Source organism: Mustela lutreola, chromosome 12 (assembly GCF_030435805.1).
Source record: "Mustela lutreola isolate mMusLut2 chromosome 12, mMusLut2.pri, whole genome shotgun sequence".
In the NCBI taxonomy this organism is placed as follows: domain Eukaryota; kingdom Metazoa; phylum Chordata; class Mammalia; order Carnivora; family Mustelidae; genus Mustela; species Mustela lutreola.
Genome location: NC_081301.1, coordinates 5,121,288 through 5,140,560, shown reverse-complemented (window position 1 = coordinate 5,140,560; position 19,273 = coordinate 5,121,288). Strand labels below are relative to the sequence as shown.

Below are 19,273 nucleotides of genomic sequence, written 5' to 3'. Positions count from 1 at the left end.
TTCATGCTGTTGGGGTGAGGGCCAGGCGGGACTTGAAGGAGGAAGCCAGAAGTGCCAGACCCCTGTGGCCTGGGATCCTACCTGCCGTGCCCGAGTAGTCGGCCACGGTGAGTGGGTACCCGTCTTCCTCGGGGTCCACGGAGAACAAGCCCACAGCAAAGCTCCCATAGCGGGCATAGGCTGTGCCGTTGTCGAAGTCCTCCAGGTCCACGTGGAGCTCGTACGTGGCCTGCGTGGTCAGGGCGTGGATCCTCCTGAGCCCTAGAGTGGGGGGAAAATGGCTGAAGTCAGGGGGCTTACAAGGGGACCCCCACAGAGGGAACTGAGGAGACCCAAGAGCCCAGTTCACGCGGCTGGCGACAGGAAGGTTTGCGCCGTCAGCCCCGGGCTGTGTCTCTCCTCCGGCCGGCCTGTGTTTGGCAAGAAACTGAGGACTCACCGTTTCTCTGTTTGCTTTAAGTCATTTCCAAATGTTTGAGTGGAAGGTTAGTAGAAAGACGGCAGGAGTCCGAAGGAACGTGGAAAATCTGGGTTGAGGGTGACAGCACCTCTTACCCTCACTCCCACTCTGGGCTCCAGCCGGAAGGGATCTGGTGCTTGTATGCACTGCCCTGAACCTGGCCTCTGAGTCTTTGCACATGCTGTTCCCTCTGCCCAGGACACTTTTCCCTACTCATCCCGGTTGGGTTTTGTTCGTGCTCAGGACTCAGCTCAGGAAGGCTGCCTGGCCTCCTGCCTGGATTGAGGACCTCTGCCCCCCGGGAGCTCCCCCTCTCCGTGTTTCTCATTCTGTGTCCCCACTGCCTGTTTCCTTGTCTGCTCCCCCCGCCCCATACACAGCGTGGAAGCTCACGACTAACTCCCAGCATCGGAGTGCGGCTCGGTACACAGTAGGCACTCAACAAATGCTGGCTTAGCGGCTGAGCAGCGGAAGGCGGGGTCTGAGTCTCCTGCTGGCTCCAGGGCCCGGCCCCCGCGCCCCAGCATCTCTCGCCTTCTCTCCCTCCCTCACACGCTCACGTTCAAGGTGCTTCCCTGCCAGTTTGATTACCTCTTGATTAAGAGGGCGTTTAATTAAAATTACAAGTTATCAGCATCTAGTGACATTTCATCAGCCTCTTCCTCCTGAGCTCCAGACACCCCGCAGGAGGGTCAGGGTATAATAGTGCAAGCTAAGGGGGCGAGAAGACCGTGCGGCCCCTTCCCCATCCAGGCCAGAGGGAAGCCTCAGGCCCACGGTCCAGGGCCAGCACTAAGGAGAGCCACCCTGAGCAGTGAGTGGCCTTGTCCGAGGCAGACCCCACCCAGGCTCTCCAGGCAGCATCCCCAACCCCCGCCCCGTCCTACTTTCCCAGGACCGGGATTTGAGAGCAGAAGGGTCTCATCCCCCTGCCTCTCTCTGCTCATCCTTGGGCTCCCCGTCTGGGGGCACCAGCGTGCACCCCAGCTTGGGCACCTGTGCCCCCGGCCTTCCGGGGCCGAGGTGAGGGGCCACGAGGGCTCCACATGCTGTAAAGGGCAGGCCGGGGACAGTGATGACAACTGCCCACGCGCTGGACGGCCCTCGCAAATGCCAGCCACCGTTCCGAGCGCTTCACGCGGCGTAATGAATCCAGTGGAATTAGAATGAGTCCAATTTAATTAAAGAATCCCTGTACAGTTCTTAGAACAGGGCCTGGCCCACTGCACACATTATCCAGGTGTTTGCTGCTGCTGTTGGGATCAGCGAGGCAGGGGCCCTGCTGTCGCTGCCTGACGGCCGAGCCTGGGGCACAGGGAGGTTAAGGGACAGGCCCGGGTCACACAGCTGGGGAGTGGCAGAGCTGGGATTTCAACCCAGGCAGACCTGCCTGGACTCCTTGCTCTTACTCAGTTCTCGTCCAAGACAAACAATCCGATCCAGGGAGAGGGCAAGAGGGACACCAGCCCAGCAGGAACACTTGAAGATTCCAGATTCCTTTCCCCCACTGAGTGGCTGCTGGGGCCCAAAGGCCCACCATTAGCACGCCGTTCCTCCGGGCAAAGCCGTGCTCCTCCCCGTGCCCAGGAGGGGCCCCTGGCAGGGTGCCCTGAAGGAGGGGCAGGGTGGGGCCCCGAGGGTCCTCTGCTGTCTTCACCCTTCTTCCCACAAAGGCCACCTCCTGCTCTCCCTCTCTCTTCACTTCTTGCGTCTCTCCAACCCCCCTGCTTTGCTGGGCTCCTGGATGCTGAGCTGAGATCGGACCCCACCCCCATCAGAGCTGGAGGGACAGGGAGCTGGTGGGTTAAAATGGAGAGGAAAAATACTTAGACCCCCAGACCTCTCCCCCTCCCCCCCAACAAACTCCCAGATGGATTAAAGATCTGAACCTAACACAAACACTCAAAAACATTAAAAAAATAAAAAGGAGACATCTTTGTAAAACTGGGAGGGAAAAGCAGAGCCTAAAACCCAGAGGACATGAAGGAAAAGACGGGCAAACATCGGCTACATCAAATTTTAAATGTCTAGGAAATAAGCAATAATTTTACAAAAAAAAAAGAGAGAGAGACTGAAAGACAGATGACAGAAGTAAATACATATCATGGGCACCTGACAAAGAATCAATAACCTTAATATATAAAGAGCTCCCATAACTCAATAGGAAAAGACAAAACACTAGGTGGGAAGGTGAGAGGGGAGCATGGAAAGGCAGAGGGAGGGAACGGCCAGGGGAGTTGAGGCTTGAGTTGACATTCTCCTCAGGGCTCCCTGTCTGCCGGGAGCTAATCAAGGCCCCGCTTAAATGCTTCCTCCCGCACCTTCCGTGGCCGCTGATAGATTTCAATTAAGATGCGGTGAGTGGCGGAGTCACCAACACTGGTCCAAGGAGGTGGGTGGTGATGCGGAAACAGGGCCCCCACCGGGCCACCCTCTCCCCATCTGACACACCCACCCAGGTGGGCGGCAGGGGAGGGGTCTTCCCCCCCAGAAGGTCCTCTCCTGCAGCCCCTCCCCTGCCCCTGCTCTCACTCGTGCAGTTCAGGGTGTAGTTTAAAGCTTCTGAATCCTGCTCAGGTTCCCTCCATCCCAAGACTCACATACACACCTCTCGTTCTGGGTCTCGCTTTGCTCCCCCATAAAAGGGGAGGACAATGCAGGCCCATCCACCGTCTTAGGGTAGGTGCAAGGTGTCAGGGTCGAAGTCTACAGAATGGGCTTGGCATACAGGAGGTGCCCGCTAAATAGAGACTCGGGGTAATAAAGTTCTGTAGCTGGTCCCTGCCTGGTAACGGGACACTGGCGGGCGGGGCAGGGGGGTGGCCAGGACAGAGAGGGTCCTGCCCTCGTGGGTCCCTCGGGGAGAAGGACATTAAGCCAATGGACACTGTAGATCACCACCCAGGTACCTCTGGCCAGGGGGGCAAGTGGTCATGGACCTGGTCCCACCCCTGGGACTGACCCCGTCTTTCCCCCAGAAATTCCCCTGAAACTCCTATAGGCCTAGGACCTTCCTGACCCCCACCTGGGAACCCAGCCCTCCAGACGGGGCTCCCCACCAGCCACAGGCCTCACACCTTCGTTCCCACCTCCTCTACCTCCTGCCTCAGCCCTGCGGGGGGGCGCTCCCAGATACCCGGCTGTGGGGACGTCAAAGTGGGGCCCTGTGCTGTGGGGTGGATGAGCCCATTAACGTGGGGTGGGTCCAAGGCTGTGGGTTTTACTTTATTTCATAAAGTGTATTTATTTACATCCTCTCTACACCCAAGCTGAGGCTCGAACTCAGGACCCCGAGATCAAGAGACCCACGCTGCTCTGACTGAGCCAGCCAGATGCCCCGATTTTAACGTATTAAAAATATCAATGGGGTGACTGCCAATGGGGGCACAGGGCTTCTTTTTGGGGTGGAGAAGATGTTCTGGAATTAGGTAAGGGCGAGGGTCACCCAACTCTGTGAATGTACTACAAACCCCTGAATCGTGCTTTAAGACGGTGAATGCTATAGACAGACTAAAAAAACCCAGACCAGGTGGGGAGGGCGCGTTCCCGCGGGCTGCGGTGCACGGACACACAGCAGCCCGCCCTGCTGGTGTCCCGGCTCTCACCTAGCCAGTGCTCCCCCGTGAGCTTGCCGAAGCCGTCCCGGTACGCTTCCCAGCCTCGGAAGAAGTTCACGGAGCCGTCCTCCCGGCGCTGGAACACCTGCGAAGGACGGAGAGCTGGTGTCTGCCCTCCCGGGACCCCAACCCCAACACGTGTCCCCTGCTCCACTCGCTCCTTTCGGCCGCCTGCCTGCTTGGGGCGGTCGTGGGGCCTGGAACAGAACAGGGACTCAAGGACCTCACGATGGCCCCATGCAGGACTGACTAAATGCCCCCAGACCTCCCCAAAACGTCCCCCCAGGAAGGAATCACGGTGGACGGGGCTGGAGTAAACGCGGCTTCTAGGCTCACCTCGGCTGCCTCACTGTGGGACCTGGGACTGGTCCCAACCCCGGCTTCGGCCTCACTTTCCCTACAGGCCAAATAAGAAGGGTGGGGAAGGGCCCTAATACCTCTTCCCAGGTCGAAACAAAACTGGGCAAAAATCCATTCTCGAGTTTTGAAGAACCGAAAACACAACGTGCGCCCAGGCCCGGCCTCCGGAGCTCCATCTCGCGAAACAAGGCTGGTGGAGTCGCGCACAGCCTCCCCAGAGAAGCGGCCCCGGCGGAGGGGGGGACCAGTGGGGGCCTGGGGGACCGGAGCCCCAGCCGCTTCCGGGGGTGGGCACGGGAGTCCACAGCCCGCAGGGATCTGACTCCGGACCAACGAGCAGCCGCGCTGCGTCTGTAACTCATGTTAATAACATCCACGAGTTGGGAGTCAGGAATCCCATCGGTTAAATTGCTTTGAAATAAGTGCCACGCTGGGCCAGGCCCGAGCTGCCGCGAGTGTTTACAGGATCCGCTGACAGTCCTGTTCCCGGCTGCCCCGTTCCAGCTCGTTCTGTGTAACAAGCCTTTTCCTCGCTCATGTGCCGAGGCAGCACCGGCACCCCCACCCGCCCCCTCCATCTGTGCCCACGAGCCAGGCAGTAGAGATCGGGCTGCGAGCTGCCGCTTTCCTGACGAAGCAGCCTGATTTCAGTCGCCCGGAACCGTCCTCCGCCGGGAGCTCGGCCTCCTGCTCAGCACGGGTCCCCGGGGACCCCGATCTCGGTCACAGCCTTTGCTCAGCTGTGACGTCAGGGAGTGGCCGGCCTCCCGTCCCTCCTGTCCCACGTCGCAGACCTGGCCAGGCCCCGATGGGTGCAAGTGCTCCGCAGGGACTAGCTGGGGAAGGAAGTTCGATCGGGCTCCGAGAGATCTGAGAGGTGCTGGGCCGAGGTATTGACGGCCCGATTGGGACCCTGAGCACGTGCCCTTTGAAAGGCTTAATCCTGGCAGAAGCGCAGGCGCTCCCCGGAGAAGTCTCGAGAAGGCAGCAGGCGGCAGGAGCCTGTTTCTGCCGGAGGGGGAGAGAGGCGGGGGGCCGGGGAGGGTGGGGGGGCGACAGTCAGGACCTGGGCCCTGTGGCTTAGAGCGCCAGCCACTGGTCCACCTCTCTGTCCTTGGGGGGTCACAGCGGCACCTCCCCTGTGGGCCCTGGCGGTCCACTGAGAAGACACTCAGGGCCAGGCACACAGCTGGTGCTCAGCGCGTGCCGGCTGCAGGAGAACGACAGCACCGAGCCCCAGGCCAGGCTGGGGGTCTCCCCTCCACCCCTCCCTGTCAGCCACCGTCCCAGGAACACCCTGCTCTTCCTTCCAGACTCGGGCCTTACGCACATCCACCCTGAGCCGCCTGGGAGCCCATCCGGTGCCTCCATCATCCATTCAGATGCACCAGAGATCCTCTCCCTTAGGGCAGAGGGACACAGGGGACCCCCCCACCCCAACCAGATGGGAAGCAGGACCGCTCTACGACGTGGGGACAGTGGATATGACCGGCACGGCCGGCTGCTGGAGGGGAGTCCAGGGTGGGCCTGGAGGGGGGCAGGGTCCTGACCACAAGTGTGGCCGTGTGGCCTGGGGACATCACTCCTCCCCTCTGGGCCTCGTTGGTCCTCACTCGCTAACAAGCCAGGCCTGTCCTCCCAGGGCCCCAGGGAAGGATAAATGGCACTGCTGTTAGGGGGGTGGTCTGCTGGGCTTTGGGCACAGGCAGGGTGTAAGCCCTGGAAGATGAGACAGACGGACCGAGTGCTCAAGCTGGGCTGCTGTGCACAGCTGGCCATGGCTGATGCCGGGGCCGAGTCCCTCTCACTGAGTCCCTCTCACGTTCTTACTCACGGAATCCATACCCCAACTCTGTTCTCCACTCCCTCATCCTCAGAGTAGACAGAAGCTCGGACACCAGCCGGAAGTCGGGGGGGGGGGGCAGTGAGCATGGGGGGGTCGGACCCACCCCTCACGCCCGCAGCCAAAGGCCAGGCTGGACACCAGCAGCCAATGTCCCCCCTCAACGTCATTCTCATTTGCCACTGACCAGCCCCAGGAGGTGCCTCCTTGTCCCCCCGCCAGGGCTTTTAAGCCGACCTCTGACTTCTGTCCACCCCTCTCTCCCCTGCCAGGAACAGGCCGGGGCCCGGCTGGGGCTCAGCCTGGGTGCGTGATCAGCGGGTGAGAGCTCAGGATTTGGGGGCTGCCCGGCCCCCCCGCCCCCCCGCCTCTCTCTCGCCCCAGGGACAGTACGCCTCAAGCAACCACGAGGGGGGACGCTCCCAATGAGATGATTTGAGTCTACACCCGCTGAGAAGCCACCACGACTGTGCGCCCACGTGAGCGTGTTCACCCGTGACCCGTGAGCCACCCCGGGAATGGCCCAGATACCTCCATGAAGACGCTTTGCAGAAGCGGCACTTAGACTTGATGCCCAGGACCCCGGGAGAGGCAGGTGACATCATGGCACACACACTCACAGATGTTCGTATTGGAGACAAATCTTCCTGCACTGACACTTGCCCTTTGAGATACGGCTCTCTGGATGCTGCCGGCCTTCGCCGTGGGCCTTCCTGCCTCCTGGGCTGAGTGACAGCGGGAGCCGGCGCGGCCGGGATCTCGGGCAAGGCACCCGGGCCCGCCCGCAAGCCAGTCTCTGCTCAGTGTGGCCCACGGTGTCCAAGGGCCCTCGAAGCCACAGACCGGCTGCCAGTTCTCCAACATTTGCAGGAGTCAGCTCTCTCTGACTCAGAGGCCCAGGCTGGGCCACAGCTGGACCTCTGGGAGCTGGCTGGAAGGATGTCACCAAGCAGAAGGCCTTCAATTACAGAGCAAGGGTCAGCCAGACAGGAAGGCAGAAGAGGGAGCAAGCACAGGACGGAGGGAGCCACTTCCCGGCCACCTGTCCCAAAAGAACATGAATCCCACTTAGGCCAAAAAAATCAGGGGGGTGGGCAGAAAGAGGTAGGGAAACAAAAGAATGCCTTTGGAGGCTCAAATCTTCACGGGTCCGGCTCCCGGGCGTCTCCCTTGGGTTTCAGCAGCAAAGTGACCGAGGCAGGATGCCAGCCACCGGCTGGCTGCTCGAGCAGGTGGCACGTAGGAAGACAGACAGAGCGTGTTTTCTTGATGCGGCTTCTCAAAAGCCAGTGCCTGCACCCGGCGTGTCTTCCAAGTACTGCTTGGGGGCTCTGCCAAGGGAGGGCTGGGCCCACATGGTCCCGCAGATGGTGCCGGGCGGTTCCAAAGGAAGGAGCGGCAGCAATTTGGGCGGTGGCAAGCTGGGGGGTGGGGGAGCAGAGTGGCCGATGGTCCCGCGTTTGTCCGCCGGGCTAGGGGCCCGTCTTGTGCTCCACGTCTCTGGGTCACGTCTCTGCCGGGACCCCCTCCTTGGATGGGCCCTGTTGGACTGGCTCCTTGTCTGCCGTGGGGCTAAGAGCCAGAGGCACATCCTGGACGCCCCAGCCTGGCTCCGTGGTCTCCCCAGCCCAGAGGGCTCTGTGCTCCCGTTTGGCGAATGAGCAGGCCAAGTGCTCGAGGTAGGGTGACCACTGCAGAGCGGGGACACCCTCAGTGCTGAGGGGGTGTGCCTTGCGTCCCCAGGCCTGTAAGCCCACTCGGCCCTCAGCGCAGCTGAGCTGGGCCAGCCCCAGGAAGTGCCCTTGGGTGGCCCCTGGGAGACCAAGTCTCATGGGGATTTCCAGCAACAGGCCACGTGTCCTCCTAAGTCTGGGCTTCTCTCTTCTGCAGAACGAAAAGCTTGCTGCTCCAGGCCCTGTGTGCCAAGCCTGGGCTCCCAGGTTGACTCAGGCCCTCAGAAAGCTCACAGCCTCGGGAGAGGAGGACACAGAAGCCAGCAGTCACAGGGCTGGGCAGCTCCTAACGTGGCCTGCTCCTTCTGTGCCTATGCCTGTTCTCTTACTATCAAACGGGTCATACGAGCTCCGACCCACAAAGACTCGGTCATGGTTACCAGCGCTGAGGGGATGCATATTAGTCCAAAATGGTGACAATTGTTGGTACATTTGCTGGGAGCTCAGAGGGGGTTGGGGCCTCTGCTGGGGTGAGCTCCAGGGGGGCTGCCTGGAGTAGGAGACAATCAACTGAACTGCTTATTGAGCAGGGCCTTGGCAGGTGGTCAGAGAGGCCAAGAGATGGGCGCTCGCTGGGTGGGTCCAAACCCTATGAGATGGGAAGGGAGTGTCTCTGCCTCTTCAAGAGTGCCCAGGAGGCAGCATCTGGGACCTTCCCAATACTCGGATGAAGCTGCTGACGAAATCCCTTGCAGGCAGATCTTGTGGGTTGTGCAGCTTCGGGGTCCACCAGCCCCCAGACCTCCTGCGCAGGCGAGTCTGGGCCGGGCAGGGGCAGGGCGTTGAGGCCGAGGTGGATTCTTGTTTCTAAGGAACAAAGAACTTGGACGGGCCATGTAGTCCTTCAAAGGCGGCCGCTGTGGAGGCTCTGCCCACTTTCCCAGGCGGCTGTGATTCCTCGAATCCTTTCTGGGCACCTCTGGGCTGTGCCCCCAGGGTGCTCCCCGGGCTTGCTGGCAGGAGCACAGGTGCAGAAGGCCCCAGATTTCGAATCTCAGCTCTGCCTCTCGCGGGCCGTGTGACCTCAGACGAGTCACAGCCCCCCTGCCAAGCCTCAGTTTCCCTCTCTGTAAAGAGGAACCAGCAGCAGTCCCCTCGCCACCCCTGCCGGGCTGCAGGAAAACACGCCGTGAAGAAGCAGCGTCAACAGGGCGCACACAGTAGGTCTAACCAACGTCCCCTCCCTCCCCTTCAGAGCCAGCTGCCAAGCCCAGAAGGAAGCAGTCCTCCTTGTTTTTGACTGCAAATGGTACCCCCGGGCTTGGCGCCCCGCCATGCTTCCCGGCTTGGCAGTCGGTGCCTGCCGGCTCCTGGCAAACGGTGCTCGGTGCTGCCATTTATCAGATGCTGAGCTCCCCGGCGAGTCCCGCGCGTGCTGCCCTGTTTTACGTTAAAAGTTTACAAAATCCAAACTGCTCTGGGCGGAGGTAAGCTCTCTCCGAGCACACCGATCGAGGGGACGTGGGGCTGTCGTCTTGCTCATGCATGAGGGCATATAGCCCCAAAGACCCCCCAGGGCAGCGGGGAGCCGGTGCCGAGCCGCGCCGCGGCTTGGGGACACCATGGCCCGCTGATGTCGGCAGCAAGGACAGGCTGAAGCCTCAGCCCGCATAGGGACGAGGGTCCCACTGCCCGGCTGTCCAGCCTCCCCGGCTGGGCGGCCCCGGGAAGCTTTTCATCTCTCCCAGAGCCTGATCCCACCGCCAGGCTGGCAGTGGCTCCTTTGATGTTTTGCAAGTGAGGGAGGGATTCTCCTCCCCGCCTGGGGAGCCAGGTGGGGAGGGACCGTTTCTCTCACAGCGAAGCCAATTAGCAGCATATCTGAGCCGCTGACCTCGCGACAGTAACGCGCCTGGCAGAGCGTGCGGCCACCGTGCAGAATGGGGCGTGGGCCGCTCAGCTCGCGGTGCTGGGAGCAGGCGACGGGCGCCGTGAATCCCAGTGGGGGCGCAGAGCCAGATCGATCCCACGGCGGGTTCCTGCCGCCGAGATGCTGACCTGGACCTGATTTCCGTGACCCCAGAGGTAATTATGCAAAGGCGAAGGAGGGGACCAGCAATCAGGCCTGGTGACAGAAGTGCTGTGAGCAGATGTTGGCGGGGGGCCAAGGCTGTGCCTCGGGGCAGAGAGGCAGGGAAGTTGCGGGGGGGGGGGTGGCCAGTTGCGGGGGGGTGGCCGTCTGCAGAAGCCCAGCAGAACCCTCCTCTGACCACGTGAAACCCACACCATCCCCTGCAAGGCGTCCGCACAAGCCACAAGGGCCACATTGGAGGCTGAATGTGGAAGGGGGCGCCCCAAGAGGGGATGTGACCTTCCAGCCTCACGCGGCCCGCTGGGAGGTGAGGTGAGCTGGAAACAGCCAGCTCCACCCCACGCATCGCCTTCCGAATGAGGAAATCTGCTTCTGTTTTGACGAGACTTGCCTTTAAACACCGGGCCTGTGAGGATCCTGCAGGAGGGAACCGGGTTCCTCTGTTCGCGGGAGTCCCGAGGCTCAGCCTGGACGCCGGCTCCCCGGCGCCCCGCTCACCGGGGAAGAGCCCGCGGAGGCTTCTGACTCTCCCCCCCACATGAACGGGGCTCAGTGAGGTGAACTGTCCTTGCTAAGTGTCGGTGGTCACGTGTGTGACGAGGGGCAGCAGCTGGACAGGAAACCGCTTGGTCACACCTGTACGGAGAAGGACCCTGGTGGCCGGGCCCCAGTGGGCAGAGGCTTTCCAAAGGAGACCCCTCACCCCGAGTCACAGGTCAGCAGGACGGGGTCCTTCCTTCCTGCCTCCCTCCTCCTTTTCTGGGGCCGGGGTGAGTGCCTGTGTCAAGTTCAGGAGTGACCTTGACAATCGGCGCGACCCCGTGTGGCCCGGATCGCTGTGGGCTTTGGGGCCTGTGGAGAGAAGGTCGCGATGCAGCCGAGGCCGGTGGCCACATCAGCCAAAAGGCCACCTTGTGTGTGTGCCCACCGGCCTCGGGGGCCTCCCCACCCAAGGAACCACACGTGGCCTCTTTCCCACCCGGCAGTTCCTGCTCATCACAGCCACAGTCCAGGGACCACAGAATTCACACGCCCCAAACTACTCCCCCACAGCCGCCGCGCCCTTCGCCCCGAGTCTCTGGGCCACTCCCCACTTGGGGAAGCCCGGTCAGCCCTCGGAACGTGCCCGCAGCCGCACACGACCCAGCCCCTGGCCGCCTCCCTCCTCTGGCCCCTGCCCCCTCGAGCTCCGAACACCAGCAGACAGAGCCCACACGGGCCCAGACCCAATGCTACCCCGTCCCCGCAGACCTCTGCCTGGCTGTTCCCTTTGCTTGGAACCCTGGTCTCGCCTCGTCCCCCGGTGCTAGGACCTCCCTGTCCAGAATCTCCAGAATCTTCCCTGTGCTGCCCCAGGCTGGATTAGGGGCTCTCCTCTGGGGTCCGCCGCCCCCACCCCAGCCCTACAGCCCTCACACAGGTAAGCTCATCCACCAGCTCCCCACCAGGCCAGGAGCTTTGCTCTTGGCTCCCCCAGCCTGCGGTTGGCGCTCGGTGGTTGAAGGGTTCAGGGTCCCCGTGTGGCGGCCGGCTGCACAGACACGCGCGAGGGCCTGTGGTCTTTAAGCCATGAAGCACCTGCAGGTGCTCAGCCTTGCCCGGTCCGGCCTCACCGGGAAGCAGGCCCTGGCTGCCGCGTCCAGCCCCAGATGCCCTGGCCGCCAGGGAGAGCCACCCGGCGTCGGCACGCGGGGCCTGGCAGCTCAGACACTGGGCCTAATGAGGATGGATGGCACCAGGGTTCGGAGAGGCAGCCGCGGGCTCCTTCCCAAACAACAATTGAGTTTCTGAGAGATTCCGTGTGGCAGGGAGGTGATCCTGACAGATGCCCAGAGGTATCTGGGCAAAGATTGCTTTTGACGGAAGCCCAAATGGATATTAACGTCTATCGGCCTCGCAAACACTTCTCAGCCAAGAGCAGCCTTCCTTCCACGGCCCCTGATCCAGGTGTCTGAGCGGGAGGGCAGGGGGGTGGGGGGTCCGCTGTTCCTCATCGGCTCCCCGGTAATGGGCCCTGAAGCCCGGGCCCTGGGTATTACCCGCCTCCCGGCCCAGATCCTCATCCACTTCCGGGGAGACGGGCTTCGGGAGATGCGAAGCCTGGGCTTGCACCTGGGTCTTTCATTAAGCCTGTCCTAACCCTTAACTCTGATTTCTGGGCTTTGGCTCCTACGTAGGTGCGGCTCTGCCTGCTGAGGGGCTCCCAGAGGCAGACGCCATAACTCAGATGTTCCGAGTTAGGAAAACAAAAGAGCTTTTGGGCCCCAGACCGGACGCAGTACACTTAAGTGCTCTCCTCTGGAGCTTGAAGACATGTCTGCACGTTTGTCTGTCCCTGGGCCTTTGGGGGATTCTCAGCTGCCGACTCTGCCCTACAAATGCACTCGCCACCCCCCCACCGCCCACCTGCCTCACTCTGGCCTCCCCTGTCTCTGCCCCCAACCCCCCACCCCCGCTCAGGAGGCCGACCCCTCTCAAAACCGATGCTGGCTGCCCACACCTCCATATCCCACCACGCCTTCCCCCGGAGAAGCTTCCCTCTGCCCTCTGCCTGGCCATCGGCGCACCAGAAATCGTTACCACGCTCCTTGGTGAGAAATGGAGGGGTAATGCCAACCTCTCCTCATGCCCCAAGTGCCAAGGGCAGAGACCCGGGGGGGCTGCCTAGGCTCCAGCCGACCCGATACCCTGCTTCAGGCCCCCATGACTGTCCCCTGCACGATGGTCAGTGACCTCCTGGCAAAAAGCTCAGCAAAAGGGGTCAAGCATGTCCTGGTCCCGTTGGACGGCCGGGGCCTTGCACATGGCGTGGCCCATCATCCTAAATAGTGATCGCGCCACCCATGGGCCTGTGCCAAATGCCCCACAAGCATTTGCCGGAAGCCTTGGTCAACCTGACCGTCTTTCCCCATCTTCTGAGATTTGGGGAGGGTTGCAGGCCTGTGGCCCAGGCCCCACCCATCAGCACAGCCCCTGGCCCAACGGCTGGGGAAGCAGAGGCGAGGACACAGGGATCTCTTTCAAACAACCTCAGACTGCACCCCGGGCCAGCAGCCATCTTGGGGGTGCCTGTGCCCAGGGGTAGCTGTGCCCCGGGGGCCCCAACGCCAGCAGCCCGGGGGCAGTGGGGTTCCCACCTTGTCACCCATGGCCAGATCTGGGGGGCTCCGTTCCTGGGGGCATGGCCCTGAGCTGGTTTCTCGGGCCTCCCAGCCTCCCTCCAGGACGTTTCCTTTTCTGCTTAAATCAGAGATTTTCTGTTGCTTGCAGTTAAAATCTCACAGTGAGGCAAGTGGGTATCCCCATTTACAGCTGAGGAAACTGAGGCTCAGAGGAATTAAGTAACTTCCCCAAGATCAAACAGCAGGACTGGGAGCTACCCCGACATCTGTCTGTGGATATTGGAGCCCAAGCTCCCCACTGCATTGGCAAAACCTCGATCACAGGCCTGTCCGCAGCGTGAGCCAGCGGCCTCCTCCTGTCCCCTCTCCCCGCTCTGCTCTAGGATGCACCGTTAGGTTACAGATCCTGAAGCCACCTTAAGCCATCTTCCTCTCTCTGGCACCCTCAGTAGCTCCCCAGTGCCCACCGCAACCCCACAGCCTGGGACACTGACGTTGGTCTCTGGTCTCACTTCTTCACACGCCATCCACCCCAGATCGCTCCGTTCCCTGAAGAGCCTGTGTGCTTCCTGCATCCCAGACCCTGGTTAGGTTGGTCCCTCTGCCTGGGGTACCTTCTCTGTCCTGCCCCCTTACTGCTCTCACCCACTTCTTACAGCTTATCTGCAAAGCCCCCCTTGTGCAGGAAGCTGGCACAGAGCCTCCCCTACCTCTGCTTACCGTGACCTCTTCCACCCAAAAACCTCACAGACTCCAAGTTCTCCAGGAGGACTGCAGTAGGGACTTCCCCATCTCTGTGCATCCCTGGGACACAGTAGGTGCTCAAGATTGTTTGCCCATTTATGAAACCAAATGTGAAGCCAGGAACCCTTAAAATGTCGGTTGTACGAGCCCCGCTTTCCATGTCTCTGGGCATCCCAACCATGGCCAACTTGGGGAGGCTGAGCAGCTTTCAGGGTGGAGGCAGATGTCCAGGGACAGTGGTACAGGTTGTTCACTGCTCCGGGGCACCCGGCCCACATTTATTCTCCTCACCAAGCCCAGTGTCCCAGGGGGACCAAAAGGAAAGGACAGGCATTTTTAATTCACACGAAGTCACTCAAGAGCCAGTGGCAGCCCTGCTGAAGCCTGGCTCCAGGGCTGAGCTCCAGGTGAGGGTTGGAAGGCCACTGATTCGAGAGGGAGGGACAGCAAGCTCACTTCATCTCCCAGCTCTAGAATGGGGGTCAGCAAACCACAGCCCACAGAAGGACTCCTGCCCACTGCCTGTTTTTTAAATGGCTTGTGAGCCAAGAATGGTCGGGAACGTTTTTAAAGTTTTTTTAAAAAGCAAAAGAAAAAAATATTTAAAAATATCTTTGTGATAATATTTGAAGAATGCACAAACATTTTATGAAATTCCCATTTCGGCGTTCACGCATGTTACTAAAATGCTGCCAGGCCCATGCGTTTCCCTTGGCCGGTGGCTCCGGCATCCGCACGAAGGCAGAAGCCAGCAGTCGCCCCAGAGGCTGTGGGAGGCGACGCACGCAGACCCCACTCCCAGAAGGGGCTTCCCCACTAGCAGACCCAGAGACTCCCCGTTGCCCCACCCCCTTCTCCTAGCTCAGGGGAGATATCAGGGTCACCCACGGCCACCCCACCCCACCCTCCCATGGCCGTAGGGACATTTCGTTGTCCCTACTTCTCACCCAGGCAGTAAGTCACACCAGCTCCTTGCCGGGAAGCCCCTGGGATCTCTGCTCCCCGTAGGTGCCTCCCCTCCTTTCCTCCTTTGATCACCTGCACACGGGCCATATATCGGACAACCTGAAGGACAGCGTCTACACAAGCTGGCCCTTGAGCTCCGGACAGCAAGAGGCTCCTGGTGCCGCGTTCCATGCCAAAGCCCATCCCCGACTTGCTCAGTGCTCAAGGGGAACCCCTGTGTTCCCAGAGACTCGAGGCTCGGGGAGCAGGAGGGGGCTCCATGGGCAGGAGACGGGATCTAACATCTGCTCCCATGGGGGCCCAAGTTTCCACCCACAGCCTCTGCCTGCCCTGTGCCGCTTTCTGGAGGTGAGGGGTTCTTGGGGGTGAGATGAGGGGCAGGCTTGTGGGGGCCGGCGGCAAGCCTGGCCAGAGGCAGAAGGCTGGGTGAGGGGCCGCTCAGAGCACCCCAGTTCGCGGACGCCACTCTGTGGGTCAGCCCGGCCCACCTGGACCTCTGCAGGGCCCAGAGGAAGCGGACTGTGCCCCCTGGGGACACTCACCGTCCAGCCGCCGCCGTCGGTGCGCATGTCACAGTAGACCTGGAAGCCGGCTGGGTAGTGTGTCGGGAAGACCGAGTAAATGCCATCCTCCTGCTGCCCGCTCAGGAGCACGTCCAGACAGTCGCGGGGTGGAGACCCTGAGACAGGGCCTGCTGTCAGGGCTGTGCAGGGCACCTGTGTCCCCGCCCATCTGCCTCTGTCCCTGGGTCTCCCTGGCTTGTCGGTCTGCCCTGCAGTGTCCCATGGGCTCCAAGGGACCAGCCTTGGGGGCAGACCCTGGGTGAGTTAGCCGTGCCGCCTCTCTGAAGGCCTTGCTGTCCCCATCTGGAGATGGGCACAAGGGGCTGGGAAAGGACTCAACAGAAGGGTGCAGGTCGGGAGCTCGGGGCTGCCAGGCAGCAGGAAGCTTTCAGCGAACAGCAGCAGTGTGTGGGCAAGGGGCGATGGGGGTACACAGCTGGGCACCCAGGTCACCCAAGAAAGGCAGCCTCCCGCACTGCACTCACCGTTGGGGCAGCCGCGGGGCCGCAATCCCCTGGCAGGTGGCTTCTGGAGGTCAGCTTTGATGCGGGGCCGGCCCACCCCTGGGTCCCTCTGCAGGCCATCTAGGACATCGCTGACCGAGTTCACCAGGTGAGCCATGTGGCCTTGACTCTCGGAGAGAAGCTGTGGGGCACAGGGGTGAGTGGAAGGGTCAGGGACTCCGGCCAGCCAGCCCCTGCCAGTATGGCCGTCCCCTCCTGTGCGCCCCGCTGGGGCCCGATCTGAGGAGCTCAGTGTCTGTGTATTCAGAGGACCGGGGCTCGTGTGGGAGGGGAGACAGAGGCTCCAGCAGAGAGCTGTGTCCTGCTGCACCCGGGCCCCGTCCTCTCCGTCTCTGTGCCCCGGCCCAGGTGAGAGGACTAGAGAAAGTTCTACCGTGCAGGGGGAGGCGGCACCAGGCAAAGCTGGGTTCAATCCCAACCTGCCCATTTACCAGGTACACGTCAGGGGGGCGGTGAGTGATGTCACCAAGCCTCAAGGCTGGGCTGCCAGGGCTCCCTGTTGCAACCGCCACGGAGCCCAGTGACAGGGTGGGGACCCCAGGAGAGCACAAAGGACTTGGCCCACATTGTTACTCGGATGCAGATTACAAAACACCCTCGCCCGCAACACTCTCTCCTGATGCCCAGCGAGGCTGCGAAGGCAGGGGTGGCAGTGCTGCGTGCAAACTGGGGGCCCTGGGATACCCCTACCCCCACTTAGCCCCCATCCCCACTCCACATTCATGAGCCACGGCTCCGATGTCCACCACCTCACCTCTCCCCCACCGTATTGCCGGGAGGGAGGGCTTGGCTCGCTGTCCCCTTGGTACAGATAAGAAAACTGAGGCCCAGAAGGACAAATCCCTAAGGGAGAACGACCTCGGGCTGCTTCCCCAGGGCTGACCAGCAGGAAAGGAACCTGGGGGTGGGGGCCGTACAAGTGGGGGGCGGTGGTCTGGCCCCAAACTCTGGTGTCAGTTCGGGGTTTTGACTCCGCCCCTCCTCCATTCACGGGGCCAGTGACCCTGGAGGAGTCACGGAACCCCCTTTCTGAACCAGCGTAACGGCACCTGTCTCTGAAGGGGGGTGGGGGGCGTTCACGGGAGCACATGTTCAGAGCACGAGGGCTCAGTCCGGGTTCCCTGTGTCATTCCGACCACTCGGCTGGGTCTGGGGGTTCGTAGCCAGCGTCGCACTGTCCACCTCCCCCCATCCTGAGGGGCCTCTGGGCTGTGCCTGCTGCCTGAATGGTTTGAGGTCACCCCCCCCACCCCACAATCTGGGAGGCTGCGGGACCATGAGGGGGGAGGCGGGGGGAGACGCGGAACCTGCTGGGGCTTCACACCCCAAACCTGTCACTTGCCAGATAATAGCTCGTTCGAGGAAGGAAAACGGAAATACACAGTGCCAGCAGCTTACAAAATATGATTCTTGGCTTGTCCAGAAGCAAGGGCCCGGCAAAAGCCTTTAGTTTCCCTGTCAGCTTTGCCTCTGCAGGGAGGGCTGAGGCCCAGGGCGGTGGGTGGGGGAGGGCACAGGGGTGGACAGAGGGGCCACGGGGGCAAGGCGGTGGACCCCTCCCTGGGCCATCACAGCAGCGTCGCCTAGACAGGCCCCCTCGGGGGAGCCCCGTGGACCACATGGGTGCAGGCAGCCCCCAGAGTGGGGGCAGAGGGCAGCGGGCACCTGCTGGGTGTGGGCGGCAGAGATCACTGGGGCTCGTTGGCTACGTCTCCAGGGTACGGCCCATCCTTCTGCCACGAGCAGACACACTCGAGAAACCCAGGCACAGCCCGCTCTTGCTGGCGGGCAGGGGAGACCTCAGTTTAAACCAGCAAATGATTAAAGTTGAAATGTACACATAAACATGCTCCGAATTAATAGGGAGAGTCAGTCCCCGCTCGCCGAGCTGCGCGCGCGTTAAAGAGGACTGGCAGCCGTTAGCGGCCGTGAAGTCCAGGCTGCTTCTGTTTCTTGCTCGGGGTCCTGCGCTTCCGCAGGGCACTCGGCCACTCTGAGCCTCCGTCTGCCCCTCCGTAGAATGGGCACCTCCTGGGGCCATGGTGCTGCTACACAGCGCCTAATAGCCCCCAGGGGTTCCTATCATTACTCCCTCCTGCAAAAGAGATTTTTCCGTGGTGGCTCCCCACTGGCCAAAACTTTAGTTTACAAATGATTTTATTTCCATCATAATGAAAGAAAGGCCCATCTCTGTGTGTGCCAGATGCCAGCTGAGCCCAGCCCAGCCAGGAGCTCCCACATCCTCGTGGGTATGGACTACACGGTCCCCATTTTGCAGGTGAGGAGACTGAGCCCAGGGAGGGTGACTGATGGGCCCAAGTCCCACCTGCTGGAGGCTGGACAGTCCCAGCTCCTGAGCCCCAAAGGCAGAACCGCTCCCTTCCACTGCTCCCGGGCCAGGGGCCAGAGACATCTGTGCCCACAAGAGCCGCCCCGAGGCCTGTTTGCTGCGGGGCCCAGAGGTTTGCCATGAGGGTCAGGAAGATGCCTTTTAGCAAGCAGCTCTGGCACTTCTGACAGAGGGTGCCTGTGGGCAGTGCCTTGGGAAACCCAGTCTGGGCTGATCACCTGGGGGTCTGCGGAGCTTGGAGGAACCAGGAGCCACAGGGCCACATGTGGTCTCTGAAATCGCCCTGAGTCTGTGGGAAATGAGTCAAATTAAACATTCTTTTGAGAAGTAAATACATTAGGGGAGCCAAGGCACTACTGGATCCCCCAAAAGCTATCAGTCTTGTAGGAATAGCTCTAGGCCTCTGCGTAGGTGGGTAGGTGGGAGACCCTGAGGTCTCTCCCTGAGAATCCCCACCCCTGCACTAAGGGCCTGGATGGCCAGGGGCTGAACCATGTGGAGAGCAGGACGGGGGGGGGGGGCGCAGGTCACCCAGAGAATCTGGAGGTGTCCCCAAGCCCTGCTGATAGAGGGAGTGGTTGACCACCCCTCCCCGGGAGAGGGAAGTGCCTTCCGATCAGTCACCCAGACAGGAGGACGAGGGCTATAATTTCTCCAGCTGCAGCCTTCCGAGGAGGGAAAAGACACACTGCTCATGAGCTGCTGGGTGACCGAGTGCCTGGTCATCGCCAGTGTCCGGAAGGAGCTGGAATCAATGGCAGGGTGTTCCCAAGGACCTGAGTCACTGGGAAGACAGGGTACGAAGCCAGAGGCTGGGCAGGGCGCTGGAAGGCCAGATGTCAGAGGCCACTGGACCCTGTCTCTTGGCCATTGTCTCTTTCTGGGCCTCAGTTGTCTCTTCTGGAAAATGGTGAAAAACCAAATCCCTGATCATGTGTTGGGGGCGGGGGTTCTTGCTG

The 19,273-nt window shown here is 61.4% G+C and overlaps 1 protein-coding gene across 2 annotated transcripts in view; it reads right to left on the bottom strand.

Annotated features, from left to right (window-relative positions):
* FIBCD1 (fibrinogen C domain containing 1) overlaps positions 1-19,273 on the bottom strand; it is a 33,582-nt gene that overhangs the window by 4,168 nt on the left and 10,141 nt on the right. For both annotated transcript variants that reach the window (XM_059143025.1, XM_059143024.1), the window contains 4 exons: positions 15,926-16,085; positions 15,420-15,556; positions 4,066-4,162; positions 82-261 (listed from right to left, as the gene is read on the bottom strand). In XM_059143025.1, the coding sequence (XP_058999008.1) occupies positions 82-261; positions 4,066-4,162; positions 15,420-15,556; positions 15,926-16,085 (574 nt within the window). The remainder of the gene's footprint in view (positions 1-81; positions 262-4,065; positions 4,163-15,419; positions 15,557-15,925; positions 16,086-19,273) is intronic.